The sequence below is a fragment of the Rhynchophorus ferrugineus genome, unplaced genomic scaffold, assembly GCF_030347505.1.
Source record: "Rhynchophorus ferrugineus isolate W39M unplaced genomic scaffold, kcgeb_rfMv2 rfM3, whole genome shotgun sequence".
Taxonomy (NCBI): Eukaryota; Metazoa; Arthropoda; class Insecta; order Coleoptera; family Curculionidae; genus Rhynchophorus; species Rhynchophorus ferrugineus.
In genome coordinates, this window is record NW_027472582.1 from 72,719,927 (window position 1) to 72,743,458 (window position 23,532).

Sequence of the window (23,532 nt, forward strand, 5' to 3'; positions counted from 1 at the left end):
CAAGATGCAAAGAAAAATATTGATTAAGCGTTTAACAAGTATTAATTATTAACAATCGTCACTCAAAAACTATCACGGTTAGATTACAAAAAGCCAATATCAAATATATTTCATACTATACTATATTTATATCATACAACTACTATACAATATTCTACTACATCAAATATTTCGATTAGTAATACCTCACCAGGTTAAGGGTAACATATTTGATTGAAAGGTGTGATTTTATCAAGTTTTTACAGCCTGGTATGTGTCAATTATATTAATATGAAGTTTCAAATATTTCGAACAATAACAGGTCAATTGAAAAGTCAAACACTACACTAAACATAGTAAAACATTTTTTTGGCAGAATTATTATTTTTTTCAACATAATTCTTTTCAAAGGTCGTACAGGTGATACACTGATTATAGCGGCCCTCCAGCTTTTCGATACCATTTTGGTAGTACGATTTGTCCTTTGCTTCAAAATAGGCCCAGCGAGCATTCTTTTGAGATCTGAGAACAAGAAATAGTCGCTGAGGGCCAGATCTGGGGCATACGCTGGATGAGGAAGCAATTCGAAGCCCAATTCGTGGATTTTTGCCATCGTTTTTATTGACTTCAAATGCTGCCGTTTTACGGCGATTTCGTCCTTCAAACGATCCAATAACGCTATATAATAGTCACTGTTGATGGTCCTTTCTTTTTCAAGGTAATCAATAAAAATTATCCCATACGCATCCCAAAATACAGACAGTACAGTCCACTCGGATGACTGTCGATTGGACTTCGGAGGGAAATGCTGCAGTCATATTTCATCCATTGTCACATATCGACGCAAAAACACGGGTTTATTACGCTCGATCATCTTCAAACACTGCTCCGAATCATCAACTCGCCGTTTTTTTTCATCAAAAGTAAGCTCGCGCGGCACCCAGTTTGCACAGAGCATTCTCATACCCAAATATTTGTGAATGATATGATGTACATGTTCAATTGATATCTTGTCTATCTGTCAATTTACGGTCATTCAAAACCATTTTGTCAATTTTTTTAATGTTTTCGGCGGTAACAACCTCTTTTGGGCGTCCACTACATACTAATGATTGTACCTTGATGGTTGATTTTTATGAGGCAGTGTCTGGAAACTCGACATCAAGCCAAGTTTTTGTCAATCAACTGTATTTTTTCCCTTCAAAAAGCAATAGTTTATCAACAGAAGTTGCTTTACTTAAAATGCTATAATTTACAAACTAACACAGCTGTACACAGCAGGACAGCTGTCAAATTTATACACGCATCTTTTGAGGGTTAGGACTAACTAAAAAACGTATGTATTTAATTGTAGTAGAGCCATCTATGTGTCAGGCCGGGGACATTTCAATCGTCCTGTTACTTACGTACAGACAATCAACCCAAATGTTATCACATAGTCTTATTGAGGTATTTGGTGACTTGCACGTGCAAATATTCTAAGTAATTTGATACAAAACTGAGCTCTTAAGAGTCTATGAAAATCAAACATCCATCATCAAATGTATAAATTATAATTTAAACCTTTTTTGTGTTTTAGTTTCAAAACAAACTGTTGCGTGCCCTTGTCGATGCTCCGTATTATGTCTCTATTAAAGTGATACAACGTGGTATCACTCTAGAATACATTTTGCAACACAAAATATCCGTGATAAGCAATTTCAAAGAGCGTTAGTATACCTCAATGTGCTCGCTAATCAACTAAATATGCGATGTGATACTGAAGTACGGAGTTACAGTTAGCTATAATAATTACATAATCACCATTAGTTGTTTCCACTCTCATTACCCTGTCTTGGTATTTTCAGCATTGGATTATAATCCTACATCCAGAAAGTTTCATTCGCTGACTGTGATATTCTGAGCCACTGTGTTAATTTCCAATATAACATTAGTTCACAATTTCACCAATTTCTTCTTCTATCGAGTTCATCCAAACCGAAAACAATCCTTTCCACATATCTATAAAATATATCTATATTTCCACACACTATAAGTCTGTTCTTCTCTGTCATATCCAATAACAATTTGAATTTGTTTTAACATGCAGTAATAGGCAGGAAGATGTAGATCCATCTATGGCCAAATTATTCAGACATCTGAACTACTGTGTATCTCTTTTTAACCCAGAAGGACAATATTGTCTGTTATTAACTGCAATATGCAATACATTATACATCTTGATGATGTAAGTTCACTACTACTTTATATAGAGTAGAGTTATTGGATATATATGGACTTTTATAATAACATTTGGTATAGATTTAACTACTTAAGGTAATATTTCACACAGGAGAATATTTTATGAAGTGATTTTATATATATATATATATATATATATATATATATATATATATATATATAGAAACTCTACTTCATGGGTGACATGGAAAACAGTTAAATGTAAACAAAACAAATCTAACATACAAACTATTATACCTGTCTTCTTAATTGTAGTTTTAAGTCCTTCGATAATATATGTATTAGATGTACTATAATAACATTTTTGTTCAATTATTTTATTTAGATTAGAATTTTCTTGTAAGTCAAAGCCAAACTTTTGCTAAAATTCAGAGTTGATGTGGAAATATTGCTATGTTTCGACGTCACAAATATCCATGACGCATTACTAAAAAAACTTTCAATGGACTATAGAATTAAAAATGTGATTAAATATTCACCATTTACATTAACAGATCATCATATTAACAGAACGTTACTCGCTAAACTGGGTAAATGGCCAAACGTAACAAACGAATTCGAGTATTTCCCTCGAATCCGTGCCGATCAAATCGTCTCATCAGATGTCGTGTTTCAGGTGCGGTCAGGGCCGAGTCCTTCACCAGGCTGCCGCCCGTAATGCACCCGGCATCAATGACCGACTCGCAAATTATCGGCGGCGGATCAGTCAACACGGAATGCGTCCCGCAAACCACCACTGACGAGGGCTCAGACATCGGAGACGACGTTGACGCGGGTAAGTTTGATAAAGGCTCGACGCAGGAAGGTATCCTTAACAGGTTTACAATGTTGACCGGGAAACGACAGCTGCTTATATGTTTTCGCTAAACTAATAAAAATACAGATTCTACTTTCTCGTTTTAGTAGAACTTAAACTTTCCTATTATAGGAAAAAGTATGAGACATTCACAAGGATTAGTAAATTGCTGATTGAAAAATCATCTGCAAGCTATCTCCAATCTAGATCTCATATCCATCTTCTCACAAATCTCCTCACATTTCTAGGATTTTGATCTATATTATTTAGATTATTAGATTACATACCTTATATTTCGGATGTATAAGATCAAATATCTCAAATTTTACAATAGAAACATCAGTTGTCACAAAGAAACGCCAGTTTAATATAATCCCGTAATATAAAAGATACAGAACCACTTCAAACGAAATGTTCTGCTTATTTTGTAAAAAATAGACATACATATATTTTTATAGGGATATTTATTGTAAATTTATTATGAACTCCTTGCCATGTATCTGCCACCATAAGCAGAATAGGATATAATACCATAACATAAAACATATTGATACTGTTATTTTTTATTTTACGGTTATGTCCGAGACAAATTTCGACCCACCATATTTTATGTGTTTTATATCAAAAATATTATAAATTTCAGATGAATTTAAGAACATCTACAGGCTGAGACATATGTTGGTTTATTTTTTAAATGCGATTTATTAAAGGTGATTTTATTATATGCTTTCAAAATTGTATTACTTTAAAAGCAATGTCTACAAGTTCCATTAGACCTCTTCGTGGGTTATATTTACAGTATTTAAATCCTATATTACTCAAGAGTATATAGAGAGACTCAGGAGTACATCTCTAAAAGGACTGCATATCTCTAAGTTTTCTATAGATACTTTCCAAACGAGCAGTTTCGTGTGAAATAATTGTATTAAATTAAATTAATCTTGAAAAAACTATTCACTGTTTTTATACCTTTCATATATTTGATATCTAATAGAGCTAACATCAAGGTTTAATCACTTCATCACACGCTTCGTGTGAAGAGGGTTTCTTTTTGGTGAATCCAAGGTTATATTTCTTTCTATTTTTTGAGTTAGTTTAGTGCAGCTGCAAGACGCTAAAAATATTGTCAATAAAATTCATTTTTAACAGCATAAATGCATATCTTTCTAACGCAATTTGCTGGTAAGAAGGGGGCTCCATTATCTGGTTCCTGTTTGAAGTAACTGATTACAGTCGCAAGCAATATGTTTCTGGTCACTGGCCAGTCGGTACTCCTAATGCAGAAAAACTCTCATTGGTAAAAAGGAGACTTTAAAATATTTTTTTTAATTAAGCTTGTTAATATTTCGCTTTTTTTTTTCGCTGATGAATATTCATTCGACTACCTAATACATTTCAATAAGTGAACGAAAATTTACTGTTCTTTTTTCAACAATTTTGAGTACATTTCGAGTGAAAAACGCAGATACGGAAGAGTAACGACAGCTGGAATCGAACAGAGGTTAGATTTTACGATTAAAAACAGTTGAGCAGTTAATTTTGTTTCGTCGTTGAGGCAAAAATAAATCTATACGAACGATAACAATGGGCCCCATTCGAGCATCCCCGTTAGTTCAGCCAGAAGTATTTCGAAACAAAAGTCGACATTGTCTCATCTTTGAATTATGAAGAGCGGCGGCATGCTGCGACTGGCGTTATATAATGTCGCAGACAAATAGGATGTGTTTTTTCTGCGACAGAGATATAGGGAGATAACAATACACGCATTTTGTGAAGCCCTCGTTAGGTTTTAAGCCTGTCTCTATCTGAAAATTGTTTCGAATTAGTCGATAGCATCCATTCTAGCTAATTAAACAGTCAACAGAGGGACCTCAACAGAGGAAGAATAACTATTTTATATTATTTAATGACTCACTTCAACATTTTTTTAAAGTAAACTCAATATAACATTTCACTGACTAAACAGAACTACTCAATTGTTTGCAACACTCAATTTTCATTATTGGTCCGGCTTTTTTTGTTTGACACTAAAGGTTCAAGTTGAAGAGTTGACGTAAGAGTTTAAGAGTTTAAGCGTCGATAACATTTTCTACAGTTTGTTCTTAAATACCCCCTTCCATATCTTCCCGAAGAATTAAACTACGTCCAAGAATAAAGCTGAGCAGAGTTTTTATACTTATTCTAGAAGTTCTACTTACTCAGAAATTCTGAGAAGCACTGCAGATCCAAGACAATACATCAAACGAAATATATTTTCAATCAATTGAAAAAATTCTATTTCAATTCAATGAATAATCAAAGAAGGAATTAAGATATTCGAAAAATATACTATAATAAATAGCAACGATACTCTAGCTCTTCCATTCTAGAGTAAAGGACCTCTGGAGATATTCAGGTGTACATTGTATATAAGGCTTTCATTAGTTGGTGAATGTTGAGTGTGTATCGTATGCAATGCATTTCAATAGCAATTATAAATCCAAATTATATCAATAGGCATTATCCATCACAGAAGTACATGAAATGAAATGTAATGATGAAATGAAATAAAATGAAATGAAATTTATCCAATGAAAATTTAATAGCCAATAGTAGTCGTCAAATAGCCAGTCGTGGAATGGATTCAAAGAACCAAGTTACAATAGTTGATAACTGATAAACCTTAATTCTTATTATATCAACGATTACTATTAAAGAATAGTCGAATTAATCTGTTTCATTTTTTTAGATGACGATGAAGAAAGTGAAGAACTTCTAGAGCGTTTGGCAACTAGGCATTATTACAGTTACACAGCAGCTCTAGGAGTTACTGTTGGTGTTGGTTGCTTACTTCTGGTTCTCAATATGCTTATTTTTGCTGGAATATATTATCAGGTAATTATTATTCACCAAATATCTCTTAATCAGTAATAATATTGTTGAAAAATATTTCTTAAATGTATAATACGAAGTTTAGGCTACGACTGATATAAATAAGAATATAACGATTATTTACTATATAGCAGGGAGTACAGATAGACAAATAACATAAACGTAACGTATACTAGCACGATTATAGTTAAATAAATCTTTGACTATCTCGAATCATCATTAAATATAGTTTATAAGTTGGCGTAAGGAATTTTAACAAAACTAGAACTCAGTTGTACGCGAAAAAACCTGAATCCGATCTTGGTTCAACCGTTGTTACGCTTTGGAGAAAAAAATTATTAGGGGACAAGTGAATTTCATAAGAGGGCCAACAAAAAAGGCTCGATTTTACCAACAAATTTTTGTTAATGCTTGTAAAAGGTTAAATCAGTCGAACGCATTGGAAAAAGAGAATGGATGTAATAGAAATTTTCCGGAATTGTATCTGTTCTCCATTTATGTCATAAATAATTGTAGCCGGACCTTCTCAACATCATATCACATATTCTAAATAGCAATTTAAACAATATTATTTTTAGCAGACATCGCTAAACCTTTATACCTGAAAATATAACCCACTTTCATTTTTTAGTGGGACAGACGTTCATATTTAAAATGTCCCTCAATGTCGGGAAATTTCAACAAGCTCGTCTGTCGCAAGAAGATAAGCCGTAAATATCCAGAGAGTATGGATTTGCTAGAATTTAAATAATGTTCGCCTGAATATAATTCAAAAGTTGCCAAGTTTGATAAAATCCATTCTTAATTAAATTATATTGTTGATCCATTGGCCTTCAGAAATATTGTTTAAAAAAGTTAAAAGTTGTATTCATGACCTATATACTCCATTATAAAAAAAACTTTGATATCATTCCAGAAACACATGTTATTTTCATACCTTTTTTATTAACTTTTTCCATATTTCATATTTCTTTAGTGCTATCAATTCAAATAAGATGAATTGAAGTTTCAATCTTTTTGTTGCCTCATACTGAAAACAGAACAGCACAGCTGAAAGTCTGTGTCTGTTAATATTTTACTTACTCGTTCAACACAAAATGTATTGAGACATGATATAATTATTACTACAATGTTATTGTGAAAATTGATAATTAAAACAGTTCAATCAATATACGTCAAAATGGAGAAACCATACCAAAAAGCAGACCTAGCAAGAAAAAATTAAAATGTATGATATATATCAAAAGGATTGTTGTGCTCTTATGATGGTAAAATCGAAGAGTTCCAACGACATCTTAAGCATCTATTATTAACAATATAATAAAAGAGCCATGATAATATCTTGTCTATAAAATCAAGCTTATTTTGTTGCTCTACAAATTGTATTATATCATTTTGTGTTAATGTATTTTATTAACATTCTTGTTGAAAAGGTTATCTAGATTAAGGAGCCTTAAGCCAAAATATTAATTATCAGTATCTTGACCAATATATTTTTGTGTCAAGTAAATTAACCCCTTTATAATAATTAGGTTTTTAATTAATGGCACTTTACAAATAACTTTTCAAAGGATAACAAAACCTTTTCATGTTGTATAATCACATTTACCTTCATATCAAACTGTGGGCAATATTTTCATGATTTCTTCTGTTGTATTCCTGTATATATTAATATATATCAACACAAACGCTTTATATAAATAATTGATACGTACCAGGTAATAACAATGCTAAGTCACACTCACATCCTTAATCTAGATAACTTGGGGTGTTTCTTTAAAAGAAAACTAGTTCTAGATTTTATTTCCGCACATTCACTGGATGCACAACACTTTTGATGATGAAGACACATTATAATCAAATAATAGTGATTATATTTAAGATACAAAAGTGTTAATTGTATTTTGTCCGATACAAATGGCGACTTAAACAAACAATCGCATTATAGAAATGAGCCAATCAAATGCCTTTGTAGGCCAGTTCAAATGAACCATTCAAAAAAGTGGTCTCAGAGAGAGAGCATTGAATGGACCACGCAAAACAAATCCTCGGTTTCGCCTATTTAAGTGAAACCTCTATATATACTCTGATAGATAGTTTTGAAGCTTGACGTCTGTAGAACAGGGGTGTGCAACTGCAATGGTAAGTAGTGGGGCAAAGTTTCGCTTATTCCAATCATTGGCCGCGCTGACAACGCGAATTTGCTTGGTTAGTTTAAAATAGTTATGTAGAAATCTGTAAGGAAAATACTTTGCTTTGATTGGTCTGCCATTTCCCCTGATTATTTTGTGACGTCACATTTATTGGCCAATAGTATTTAAATGAAAATCAAATTTAATTTTTAAAATTAATTTATTAAAATAAAATCCTATACAAATATACATAAGTGTAAATAATATAAATATATATAAACAAAAAGCAAAAAAAACAATTATGAACTCTATTCTAGGCAATATTAAAATATCTATAATTCTTCCATAACGCCTTCCCATATATGTTTAGTGCCATCAATTTTATGGGATCTATTAGAGTTCTAACTTATCTTGATATATTGAAGGTAAACTTAAAGTAAAAATTAAACCAAAAATAAAATCACACCTCATAATAACTTAAAATTTGGTCTTAAAAATCATTATGGATTGGACAGTTGAAACACTAAAAATGTATGTTTTTTAAAGATATTTAGATTTTAGAGTATTTAATCTGTGGAACTACTTAATATAGAATATAGACAAATATTGCATGTTGTCTCTTTTTCAGAAGTTTTGTTAAATAGCCTGAAATAAGACTAAAATACAATATTATACTCTTGTTTTCCTCAGTGCAAAATTCTCTGGAACTGAAAATATAGACTCAACTGATGATTTAACAACCTCAAGTGGTACTAGATCTCCCGTTAAAAAAGAATATAAATTATCTAACATGTTCATCTTCTTCACAATTTTCGCCGGGCGAATGATGTGAAAAAATTGAAGTGATGAGACCTTTTAAAAATTTCTCGAACATACTAGGGGAAGGATGCTGTTTCTACCTCCATGACCTCTAATAGATCCAACAAAATTCTTTAAGCAATCTTGGTTAAGATTTGTTAAACAGATGTAGTTATTTGTAAATTTAGACAAAATAGATTTCTTTAAGGTAATAAATCCCCTAAAAGTAGCGATTAAATTTTTAATTGATGCCACCATAACAAATATTTCCTTAACAAGGCAATCAAATTTAAATATATAATTCCTCTACTATAAAATGATTTCTTTCTATTTTTTCTATGCTGTAGAATAAAATGTCATATGTGTCAAGTCATAATATCCTATACTTAGGCTTTCCGGTACACCTGGTACATCGTACAATATATTTGTTTGTTACAAATCCAATGATATACATAATTCAATAGCATCCCAATTATAATATCCCGAATCGAACGTCAACAGTTATGCATTAATATTTCAGAGGGATCGAGATAGGCGGCGTCAAAACAGAGGCCACCATTCAAACCGGCACAGCACTAATTCGACGCCATCAACGGAAGAAACAATTCCGATGTCTCAAAGACCTAGTACGCCCGGCAGTAGCGCCAGACAATCGCCTTTGTTGGGACGAAGGGAACCCGAACTGATGGAAATACCGCCTTGTTACAATACAGTAAGTACACGAACAATCAGGTAAATCTTTATTTCCCGTTTCTGGGGCGTGTTCTGTCGCGGAGGTATCCGGAGTTATTAAATAAAACATTTAGTTTTCATTTACAAGGTGGGGCAAAATCACTCTACCATTTTGATTGCCTATAACTCTGCTCAAAGAAAAGATAAGTAAGGTTGGTTTTCATAAGAAGTTTATTTGGTCTTTACATTTTTTTTTTCGTTATGATTGAAAAATTATATGGGCTAATTGGTAACACGCTATGCATCTTTCGAATCTTTTTAAGCCATTTTTTATTACATCCTGCAACATCTCAAGCTGGTTTTTTTCAGTTTTGTGACGAATATTGTCTTTGAGATTTTGAATCGTTTGTGGCTTATTCACATAAACTTTTGATTTTAAATAACCCCATAAGAAAATGTCTGGTGCTGTTAAATCTTGAGATGTGGCTGGCCATGCTAAATCGCCACTTCGCCAAATTAGTCTTTGTGGAGAAACATCATTCAATAATTGAATTGTTGAACGAACTGTGTATGCTATGACCCCATCTTGCTGAAACCACATGTTCTCTAGTCCTGGCTCTTCCATTTCAGGCACAAGATAATTTCGAATCATGTCTTGGTACCGTTCAGTAGTAGCAGTAGCTGAAACACCTTGACCATTTTAAATAAAATAAGGACCAATGATGTTTCCAGCACGAATGCCACACCATGCCGATGTTTGCAGTGGATATAAAGATGTCTCATGAATTAATTGAGGATTCTGTGTTCCCCAAAACCGACTGTTCTGTTTATTGACATGGCTACGGAAAAGAAAATGGTCTTCATTGCTCCATATCAATTTAGACGAAAAATCTTGAATCTCACCGGAGACCTTAGGATTACATAACTGTACTCAACTCGTTGATCAGGATCTCTCGATAGCAATTCTTGCACTAATTGAATTTTGTACCGGAACATTTTCAAAACAGTTTTCAAAATTCGCTTTAAACTGCATGCAGAAATGTGTAACTGGGAACCACGTCTCCGAATTGATGTTTCTGGAGACTCTGCTACACTATCAAGCACCAGAGCCACACTTTCAGCATTACGAGACGTCTGTGGTCTTCCAGAATGAGAGGCCTATCTGCTGTCGTACCGTAATATCGAAAATTCACATGTAAATGATAAATTGTGGTGTTGTGGAGTACTGGACGATTAGAATATTTTTGACGCTATTTTCGCTGAGTGGCAATAATGGAACAATTATATATAATAAATATTATCATTTTCTCTTCGTCCTTGTGACTTATATCTATCTGTAATAAAATTTGGGCTTCTACACAACACAATGGTTAAAGCGAAACTGAGCTAACCGTCACATAACCAAGATGGCGCGTAATCAAAGTGGTGGCGAAACTTTTGCCCCATCTGTTATTTACCAAAATGTTTAGTCTATCCAAAGCTACACTCAACTTACGCCATCTCAATCTATGACGGGAAAATGTAGCAATATTGATATATAAGAATATTCTAATATCAATAAAATGGTGAAACAAAATTCTTATAAAATATCATTTATTTTCACATTGTAGCACATTTTGTGCATATATTACCTACCGTTAATTAAACAGACACGATAGTTTATACGTTATGTTTACATCGAACTCTTTTCTAAAACACTTTTGGTATCCCCTGGAGGTTCAATCGACCTAATTAATAATTATATACCACAAAAATATATTTTATTTTCATTAAAGAACAGTGTTTTCTTGTGAAATCATTCTGTTATTACTGTATTTCTCCTTAGTTTCTTCTGTTATTATCTGTCTATATTTTGCTTGAGAAAACTAAATTTATGTATAAGAAAATAAAAAGAATTATATCGCAATTGCGCGTATGCGTATCCTAAACTATAAGCCGTCCAATAAAACAGCCAGTTGTACATCATCAAGTCTTACGACGCCAGCAAGTCGCAATGTTGCCGCATCAAATTTGATTTTTGATTTACAGCGTTGCCAGTCTATAAACTCTAATATTTTTGAATATTTTTGCAGTTATTTGGCCCCATAGCCACAGAAACCCAATAGCCCCACCAACAGAAAACACCAACCCAAATCGAATGTATTTATATTAACATTATTTTTGTCTAGAAAAATGTGTTTAAAAAAATCGAAAATAATAAACACGGCATTTCCATTCTTCATTTTCAAAGTTCTCAGATTAGCATTAACGTTTTTATTATATTTATTATTTAATTATGACAATGTTACTAATCTTTTCCAACTAATCTACAATTTGTCTTTATGATAATTTAAATCTAGGTATATAACTAGGAGAACCTATAGGCCCTATCTCAGTCTCTGGTGAAATAATGTTTATTCATGTCGCTGCTATATTTTTTTTAAATATACCTCACTATACAACACTATATATCAGATGGTTTGATTCTTTTGAGTCTGTGTCCTGTTCGCAAATCAACAGCTGCAATACATCAATATTCTCATGAGAATGGAGTCTTTCCTCATACCCCATTAAAATTATCTTGGTTTCTTAACTTACTGTGAGTATCTGAAGTTCTCGATGTAGGTAATCAGTCGCACGATGTCCCTAGGGACTTTGTTCTGCAAAATTTGCATTTTGTTTATGTTACTCTTTGCAGAACATCCCCATAATTGAACTCCGTATGTCCATATAGGTTTCAGTATTTGCTTATATAATAGCAATTTATTATGTACTGATAATTGTGATTTTCTTCCAATTAGTCAGTATATTTTCCTATATTTCACTTACAGTTCTTTTTATTTCTACTTTATATGTTCCTTCCAGCGAAGTTTTGCATCAAGATTCATTCCGAGATATTTAACGTTGTTGCTACATGGAATGATAATATTATTTAATGTTATTGGTGCTTCTACGGTCTGATTGTAGATGAACTGCACATGCACAGATTTACTGTCGTTAAAGCATTAACATGAGACCTTAGAAATACATCTTCTCTTAGAGATTATTTATTTGGTTAAAGCATATCTATATTTCCTAATTATACCTTTAAATTTTATTCAAATAATACGAAAAAAAAATGAAATTATAAATTAATTAGTTTATAATTAAATTATAAATTTAAATACGAAAATTGATGTTCACTTTTTCAGTTGCCCAGGACCCAGCACCAGCACGACTTCCAATCTGCCGGACCCGCCTCGGCCAGCAACACGCTCAAAAAAGAAAAGCCACCGCCTCCGATCCGCACCTCCAGCAATCCCACGGGCACGGGCACCGTAAAGAAACGCGTCCAAATCCAGGAGATATCCGTATAGCATAAGGACGAGTCGACCTGCCAGACTGACAAGGGCCGTCACATCAAGTTCGACAGGTCTTGTTACTTTGACAGCGCGACCAAACCGTCCAAGCCGGACGTCACCCCGGATGCAGACGTAGTCTCGTTGGACCAGTGCGACCTAGTGAGCGTGCAGTTATAACAAACAGACGCCAAGGAGGACAGTGTCATCGTTGTAGTGATGGAGTGAGACGGGAATAATCAAAAATTATTTTTGTGTCCGATAGGGAAACGACGGGAAAGATATTGAGGGTAAATATTGCAGATTCGTCAAGTTTTTCACTAATTAAGTCTAGAATCATTTGTATATAAAAAAAATATCAGACTAATTTAGCTACACTGTCATTATTATTACTTAAATAATATGTACACATATTATAAAGTGTTTCTTGGAGTGATAGAAGCTTCTACAGTATTAACTATCACTTGAAACCACCTTATTTTAAAATCCTTCAACTAAAATACATGTATCTTGTGTTCAACATATTTCGCATCTGAGTCGCCATGGACTTTGCCCATTACAATATAAATTGGACATTCATTATCAGAGTACCTAAATTGTGAGGTTGTTGATTTATATTACTCCTCCTCCTCTATAGGAGTAGCCTCTATAGGTAAGTCCTCTATAGGAATAGGCAGTGAACTACTTTCTACTATTGTTAAGCTGAAAGGTACACAATTAAAGAGATCCGAACCTTAGAATCTCACTCAATAGCCATGGTAAAACCTGACTTACATGCTCTGGCTCGTTGAACCAACTGCAATCTATTAATAATATAGTCTATCCAGAGTAGCAGTGAACAGTGAACCATAATATTAAAATATATAATATTTTATGATATTTTTGTTTTACTATTTTATTTGCGTTAGAATATTGTAATATGTAAAAGCTCAAATAAAATATAAGTAAAATTAAATGCGGCAACATTGCGACGTAACATTTTGGCATCTTAAATTGAGATGGTGTGAGTTCACTGCTACTTTGGATAGACTATATATACTTCTTACATACACTAGGGGTGCCAATTCTTGGATTATATAGTATGATTATGTAGTGCAGCCATGGTGGGATAGAGAAAACGAGCTTTGGCTCATTAACAGGCACTTATTTTCTCATTTATCTCTTCAAAAATGATATATTTACAATTAAAACTAACGGACTGCTGATGGTCACTGCCTATTTACCCATTCCCTCTTAAGGCATCAAACAGAGAGACGGTATTCCAATTGTGAGGAACTAATGTCAGTCTCCTAAATATTCATTCATTCAGGGATGGGAAATCTGTTTTTATTTTAAAATCTAAATGTACAAAGGTTCAGTTTAATATGACTTTTATCTTTACACAATCTTACTATTTGTTTATTTGCCTAGATATTAATTTTTTATGATATTTATTGCATAAATTTGATTATTGATTTATTTAATTATTTTTAAGTTTTAAGCATTATAACTACTAATAAATTTTGCATCATTGTATTGACTATCTAAACCAATAATATATATCAATCAATCAATAAATATCGACAAGTTATCATGGAGTAACTGACACAATAACAAGATTCATTTTTTAATAATACCAGTAGCTGTTTTTTAAGTATAAATAATGTCTATTTTGGTTTAAAGTTTCTTCTATCACTCTAACTAATAAAACGAATACCAATAATTGTTATTTGTATATAACTTAATACTGCCAAGTATGGCCGAATTATCCACCGAAAAAGCTATAAAACTTCAGTTTCGTCCAGCTTTAACCACGAAATTATACCGATGATCTTTAAAACTTTTTTAAACGACAATTTTCTTATAAATATGTATAAATGTTTTAATTAAATTTCATGTGTATAAAATGTAGATCGATGTAGTATCAAACCTAGTGATATAGGAACAAGTATTAACTGATGAAATCAACATTTTGTTTAAAAAAACTTGCTTTTGTTGTTTCTCGATTACAACAAAAATAAAAACAGTTAATATTTCGATAACTGAAAATGATTAATATCTCATATTCTTCCAAATTAAGAATTAAGTTAAATTTAAAATAAATCGTAAAAGATCAAGAAATGCTCCAGGAAAACTAAATTATCCGATTACAATATTCATATATGAATAACTAAAACTGAATATGCATGTTTTTATTGTTGAATGTTGATGTCAAAACAAATAACGTCATTAAATTCGTCGACCATTACCTGTCAGTAAATTTATCAAAACTATACATGAGACATTAATCCAAAAACTAAAAACTAAAATAAATTCCGGGGATATTCCAAAACTAATTCCGTACACGCAGTAAAAAACTGCCGCAGAAAAAAGAACGTAGAGAAAAAATCAAACACTAATTGAAATTTCTTTCATTTCAATCGACAGGGCAAAAAAAAGCGGCTTTGATTGGAATTGATAAAAAAAGAGGAAATTGGTTATATTTTTTCTCTTTTTCCGCTTGATGTTTCCGAATTACAGGAAACCGACGTTAAGGCGTAACATCAATATTGATATAAATCATAAAATGAGGAATACGTTAAGGTTGACGTAAATAATTTGTTTTGATATAAGCGTCAGATAACGAAAAACTCACCACCCCTTTAAATGACATGTATATAACTTATGAAGAGTACAAGAATTAAAAAATATAGTTTAAGTGATGAAATATTATCAAAAATGTCAAAAGTACTTATGATTCCGAGGAAATAGTAATGATGTACTATTTTATTAACAAATACTGGTGATTTTATATTCAAATGCAACACTTTGACGGTCAAATTCACGCAAAAAGATATTTTGCATAATCCTCAGCATATATCGTAGCATGGAACCATATCTACGACATTTAAACATATCCATTAGGAAGGTATCAATAAAAGAAAATCGATAAAAACAAGATTATTATGTATGGACCATATGGTTTGATGTTGCCTAATGTTGTGCATTGTACAAATACAAACAAAAGAATTGACAATAGCACTGTTTGTAATTACATTTATTATAGTAATTACAATTAATTATGTCAGGCTTGTCAGGTGGAAATAAATATAAAATATAAATAAAACAAAATACATGGTCAGAATGACTATTAGAAAGGATCTGCCTAGGGATTTCGGATTGAAAATATATACAAAATAATCTTAACATATAATTTTGAGTGTACCTCCACATTTCCACTACAGCACAGCTCAAGAAACAAAAAACAAAACCCTACTATGTAATGGGAAAATCAATATTTTAGGGATATGTTAAAAGAAACATAAAAGTTAACATTCAGTGTAATAAATTTGACATATAAATTGTAAACATATCTATTTCTGAACTAACTGATCAAACAAACGGAAGTGACATAAAAGAGTAATGAACTTAGATAAAGAGAAGAGAGAATTGTTGGAGCCTAAATTACCGAAACGCCAATCCACTTAAGAGAAAAGTAAAATGCTCATTATAAGTAGAAGATAAAGTATTCTTATCAATAATCATTTCATTAAAACTATATATTGAGAACTAAATTTTCTTTCATATGCGACAAATTAAAAAACCAAGTTAATAAACTTGCATTATAATTTTAGCTTTTCACTAAACTGTTAACTTATTTCTCCAAAAAATCACACAAAACATCACTGCCATTTCAAAATAACTAATTATTTTCAGAATATAATACCACCGTATTATAAACAGTAATAACAAAAGAGGTTCAACGAATTTAATGACACTATATATTTTCTTTCATTCGGATTAATTTAATGCCAATTAGCTGTATTAACTATGTAACATACTAAACACAATATTTAAAGCTGTAAAACTGCGTAAACATAATTGTAACTATCTTTTTATAAACAACATTTTCCATATAACGTAGATAATCAAAATATAATGTACGTTTTTATCTCTAGAGTAACCTTTAGGAATCCCGTATGTAAAAAAATTATATAGACGTAGGTGGACATTAATTTTATATATTGATTTCAAAGTCAGGTAGCAATTAGACAATGTAAAGGTCTTAAAACCGTTCGAAGGTAAGACATAAGGCACTGGATAAGAAGCTTATAGTTTATTTCTATTTGACATTCGAGTACAGTGGTATACTGACTAATTTTATTACAGTTTATAGAACCAATAGTTACGAAATAATGAAGTGAACTGAATTTTGTATAGCTATCAAAGGGAGACTTCGAATTATATCTACACATTAATTAATTTTCCATGTGAATTGAGTACTGTTAAAGATGAGAATAAAATTTAAGTTATTACTATAATATTACTATAAAAATATTTACTTGATATATTTCAAATAGATATAGATAGATTTTAGAATCTAAAACATTGATGAATTTTTATTTTTATAGATTTAAAAATTATTTATGATTATATTTCTTTATATAATGAAATATATATATATATATATATATATATATATATATATATATATATATATATATATTCATTCAAATTTTAGATAACTTCAAACAAAGGGGTTTCATATACCCTTAAATTATGATGAAAAACATATTACTGAGGAAACCTAAATCATATAATGTTTAATTTAAACTATGCTTTAAAATGATCTATAAGCATAAAAGAATATCATATTTCACATAGGAAATAATTAATTACTTTAATTTATATTTACTACCAAAGGTATAAAAACAAGTATAAATCTCCTATATTGATCCAAAATTGGATTTGTAAATCTATTTCTTCATTCTTCTGAAAGTGCTAACTTAGTTGGATATATTTATTATATTCTGATTTAAACCAATTATAAAAACGTCCATGTTAATTTGTCAAATGTTTTATCAACTGTCTTCTGTTTCATACAAATATAAAAATAATTTTATATATATTAGGTATGTTTGAAGTTTTATTTATTTCATTATATCTTATGTCTTTAATAAAACGGTAATAACTTCTTTCATAAGATCTTTAACAGTACATCAGTATGAACATTGTTCTAGTGATAATAAAGTATCTAATTTTACTTACCGACTGACTGTTTATTCGCAACGCTATTATAAATAATAATAGATAGTATAGTTACGTTATCATATCGGCGAGCGACAGCTCTCTATTGATTTTATATATTTTATATTCTAGTTCGATCATTGATATCTATGTAAAAACTTTAAATTTTTAGATAATTGTGATGTTGTTTTCTCTATAACATGTAAATAACGCCTATATTATTTTGTAAATAAATCGATAATAAAATGATACAGAAACCTGGTGGTTTAGGACTTGTTTATTTTTTAGTGGCCCCTAATCGATATACAGTGTATAGTTTTTATTTATATACTATTAGAATAAATCCAATTTATATATTTACATGACAAATAAGTATGAAAGCGTTATTAAAATTATCTGTTCAATAAATATAAATAGCATTAACCAGTGAAATTTATAGTTATTTTATTACTGCATAGATGGCAGTGATTACTATATATTACAGTATCATATCAATAACTATATTATATATAAGATCTCATTATATTGACAACAATGGTAATATTTGCATACATGCTTGCAAATCTTACAAATTTTGTATGAACAATAGTGTAAAACTTGTGAATGAATGGTTATTTAAATGAGGGTAAACGTATCAAATTATGAGAAACAACTTTTTTGAAATGATTTCCAATTGTTTTATTTCAAGTTAGAGGATGATGATGATTTATTACTTTGATGTGTTAGAGGTCGAATATTCCTTAAAAGTATGAAATAAAAATAATAGTCTCTTACCACCCAGCCATTTTCTTCAGGTTTAGAAACAGAAAATAATCGCAGGGGGCTAAATCCGAAAAAAATGCTGGATGGGATAGCAGTGCTTAGTCCAATTTATGGATTTTTGCAATGGACACTATACACGTGCATTGCCTTTATGGAACAACATATTTTTCTTCGCCAAAAACGGTCGTTTTTGCTTTGAACCTGACCAAATACTCTAATGTTTTCCAGTGATACCCTTTTCAAGAAAAAAAGCCACTGACATCAAACTGCCTTCAAACAAGGAGGATTGTGATTTAAAACAACCGAGCCTTTTTAAATGTGACTTTTTTATGACCGTAGTACGGTGGTACTGTCTGGTACTGGTAAATATCACATAAGTAATTAACTATACGTCATCTAAATTTGTGACGTCAAATCGTCGCAATGTTACTGCATCAACTCTGAGTTTTAGTTTAGTTTGGCTTTAACATACAATAAAATTATAATCTAAATAAAATAATTAGACAAAAATACTGTTAACAAATATAATCTATTTTAACATTTAATAAATATAATAATTATAATAATTACTATATAATAGTAAACCTGATAATAAATATATGCATTATCGAAGATCTTAAAATGACAAGTAAGTGGTTATAATAGTTTGAAGATGTAGGGTAGGGTTGTGTTTCATTATATTTATATTGAAATCTTTTCCACGCCATCTATGTGTTAGAGTTCCAGGCTTGTTTGTAGTTGTATCCCCTGAAGGCCTGATGATTAGAGAGCATATTTACCTTTTACGCTTAGTTTTTGTGTCCTTCGGTACTATGTTTCCTTGTAAAGACAATTTGGTATCACTGTATTTCTCCTTCGTTTATTCTATTAGTACCTGTATACATTTTTCTTGATAAAACTAGATTTAGTCACTGCATTCTCCATAAAGCATTTGCCATATCTGAAAAACACTTACTATAATTTCTCTCCTCGCAAATTTTAACCAAATGCTTATGTATATTCTGAACAATTACATACATATCTATGCACATAAATCTTTTGCACTCTACGATAACATTTCCTACAGTTATTACATATTAATTATATACTCACCTTTACTTCTTTCCACATTTCCACTTTCATCACCTAGTCTTAGAAATTGGCACCATTCGATCATATCATATTCAGGAACTTTTATTCAAGTGAATAACTAAGCTGTTAATTTCCAATCTATCCAACATTTGTCAATTTCTTCTTCAGTGAGTCTGATGGAGCTCATACAAACCAAAGGGATTAACCGGCTAAAAAACATTTTCAACAAAAGCCCCAGCAACTCAATATTAAGGAGTACAAATGCTTACCTCTCTTACATTTTACTGGCAAGAGGGGTCTTCCATTAACTCATTTCTGTTCAAAGGGACTGATTGAGACGCAATGACGCAAATTGAAATTTATGATAACAAGGAAAGCTTTAAGATAACGTTAGCCGGTATATAACCTCTTATGACTATTGTTTTTGAAGAATTTTGCATACGGTTGACAACCGGGCGACTTTGACAGGCTAGTTCGGCACTTATCAGATAGCATTATGGCTGTTTTTTAATAGATCTCTTTCTAAAACGAATTTACAAACTGCGGCAGGCAATACTTTAAACTTCTTGATGACGTATGCACAAGATAACTTTGAATAAACTATAAAATGATGTTTTCAATTGATAAAATAACTATTAGATTTTATGAAATGTTAAATTCGTTACGGTAACTTAATTCAAATGAAAATAAATTGGAGTTATTTCGAAAATCCATAAACGCAATAACAATAATGAACTTTCGATAATTGCCAAAACAATATCAGTTGAGCTCAAATGCAGACGAAATCCTAAACAATGCCTACGGGCTAGAAAATAAGGGCGTTATAACTATTTCAATTTACTGGGTTGGCAGGGTGTTTTGTTAATTTTATTGAGGACTAAAACAATTCAGATAAACTAGTTTCAGTCCTCTCTAATTAAAACAAAGAATATTTATATACAGAGGAAAGGTAAAATCATATTAACACCTGATATATACACAATATTTATTTTTTAATTAGGCGTTAAGATACTATTTGCTTCCTTCCTTGCTTGGTTACAATGGTAACAGATCAATTGAAAAGTCACCGGCCTAACATATTAAAACACATTTTTTGGCAAAATTAATTTATTTTATTCAACAAAATTCCCTTCAAAGGTGATACATTGATTATAGCGACCCTCCAACTTTTCGATACCATTTTTGTAATACGATTTGTCCTTTGCTTCAAAATAGGCCTCAGTGTCGGCGATCACCTCTTCATTCGACGAAAATGTCTTCCCAGCGAGCATTCTTTTGAGATCTGAGAACAGGAATTAGTCGCTGAGGCTAGATTTGGAGAATACGGTGGATGAGGAAGCAATTCGAAGCCCAATGCGTGGATATTTGACGCGATGCATTGTCTTGGTGAAACAGCACATTATTTTTCTTCAGATGCGGCCGTTTTTCAGCGATTTCGTCCTTCAAACAGTCCAATAACGCTATGTAATAGTCGCTATAGTAATGGTTGATGGTCCTTCCTTTTTCAAGGTAGTCCATGACAATATTCCATGCGCATCCCGAAAATACAGACGCCATAACGTTGCCAGCCGACTGTTGCGTTTTCCCACGCTTTGGAGCGGGTTCAACGTGTGCAGTCCATTCGGATGACTCGTCGATTGGACTTCGGACTGAAATAATTCAGCCATATTTCATCCATTGTCACATATCGGTGCAAAAACTCAGCTTTATTACGCTTGATCATCTTCAAACACTGCTCCGAATCATCAACTCGTCATTGTTTTTGGTCAAAAGTGAGCTCAGGCGGCACCCTACCTATTAAACAGAGCGAATATTCGTGAATGATATGGTGTACACGTGCAGTTCATATCTTCAGAGTGTTCGCTATTTCATTCAGTTTCAATTTACGGTCATTTAAAATCATTTTTTGTCCACTGCGCTCACCGTCTTCGGTGTTCATTTGACCACGTCTAAACTTAGAATACCAATCCTTGATAGCTGATTTTCCTGGGGCAGTGTCCGGAAACTGGGCATCAAGGCGCTTTTTGCTTCAACTGTATTTTTCCCTTCAAAAAGCAATATTTTATCAACACATTATTATCCATTTTTTTCACAATAACAAAAGTTGCTTCACTCAAAATGCTATAATTCGCAAACTAATAATCCGACAGCTGTCAAACTTATACACGCATCTTTTGAGGGTTAGGGCTAATTAAAAAACATATGGATTTAATTCTAGTGGCGCCATCTATGTTTCAGTCAGGGTACTTTTCAATTTACCTGTTATGTTGTACCGTTCTTGTACCAAAACATCCGCCATCAATGATGTTGGAGATGGAAATCCAATTCTCACTTTGTGCTCTCCATAACGGTTCCCTTTATTTAATATGTAAATATGGTTAAAATTATGTATAGAATAAATGTATTGTCCTATTAAACATTTTTCTGTGCTTATTTAAAAATATATACAAATTTAAAAGCTTTAATTTCAGCTGCACATAATTCATTTTTACGAAATGTGTATTAAAAGAACTTAAAGATAATTAAAGATATCTGAAGACCTTCTAGTATACAACATTATTTACAAATGAAAGATTTTTTTAAATTTTACGTATAAAATTATGAATGATAAAACATAAAATTTAAAAAAAACACCATTCTCTATTAAGATTCAGAAATAAATGATTATAACCCTCATAATTATTTTACTATTTTACAAAATTGAAAATGAATTAAAAAATCGTAGACATATAATTTATTGACGTCCCATTTAGAAATAACTAATTATTTATAATGTTATGGAATAAAACAAGAATAACCGGTTTGGTTGGCGGAGTGGTAAAGGCGACAGGATGGTCCTCCTACTATTGCGATAGTCGCAAGTTCGAATCCTGCTGGGGCATGGTCGTATAATTATCTTCGTGATTGTTTAATATTTGTGATTGTTGTAGGCAAGAGTGCAAGATCCGACAAAGATAATGTTCCCAGTCACGCCAGTAACCCGGCTGGGTAAGACCGGATGTCTCAAGTATGATTTCTAACGATAATTTTTTACGTTAAATTGTAAATCTAGTCCAGATAAAAAACCCTTGTTGGTAAAAAGAAGACCTTAAAATATTTTTAAAAAACAATAATAATAACGAAAGATTTATTATCCTTTTTTTTAAATTCCCATTAACATTTTAGCCATTTAAAATGACTAATGGCCTCTATATCAAAATACCTCCTCAAGGAATTTGTATTAACTCTAGTATATATTAGTCTAGGGGCTCCAATCGACTTTTCATACTTCCCCCATTGACAAGAATATGCCTTTAAGAAAATATCTAAGGAAATTCACATTATTTCCAGAGTTTTAGCTATTTTAGTGAAGCATCATCTAAATCGGCAAACTTCGTTCTGGAAGCTACTTTTTCTGAAACAGTTAACTCAAGTTCCTATTCTTCTATCGTACAATATAAAACTATAACAATATGCAGAAAAAAAAAATCGGAGATGCTAAAAAAATTGTTAAAAAACTATAATTTTTTTTCGGTAGCCTAATTTGGCGAAATAAACCGTGTGGGACCTTTTTTACTTTGTACGATAGCAGCATTTATCTAGATTAATATGTTTTCTTTCACATTACTGGGAAGGTTACCATCATTCGTCAGCCTATAATTCTGTAGATTTAATATTAATAAATATATGGTAAAAAATGTCTAAAATGCCTGCTTCTAGAATAGAACGTCCTCTTAATAAACCACTTGTATCGATAACGCTAGTAACACCATCCAAAACAATCAATACGATATTTATTTCATCGCCCATCTATCGGTCAAGGCCCGAACTAAGGATCGGTACCCGTAAGAAGCGTCCTATATTACGGACTTCTCGCAGTTGTTTCGGGTAGGCGCCGACAGATGGCCACCGGTACGTTAATCCTATC

The 23,532-nt window shown here is 31.7% G+C and overlaps 1 protein-coding gene across 1 annotated transcript in view; it reads left to right on the forward strand.

Moving 5' to 3' along the window:
* LOC143192337 (neuroligin-4, X-linked) overlaps positions 1-12,946 on the forward strand; it is a 202,458-nt gene extending 189,512 nt beyond the window's left edge. The window contains exons 10-13 of the mRNA XM_076397610.1: positions 2,837-2,995; positions 5,745-5,890; positions 9,338-9,529; positions 12,660-12,946. Of these exons, the coding sequence (XP_076253725.1) occupies positions 2,837-2,995; positions 5,745-5,890; positions 9,338-9,529; positions 12,660-12,824 (662 nt within the window). The 3' untranslated portion in view covers positions 12,825-12,946. The remainder of the gene's footprint in view (positions 1-2,836; positions 2,996-5,744; positions 5,891-9,337; positions 9,530-12,659) is intronic.
* Positions 12,947-23,532: the final 10,586 nt, after the last annotated feature.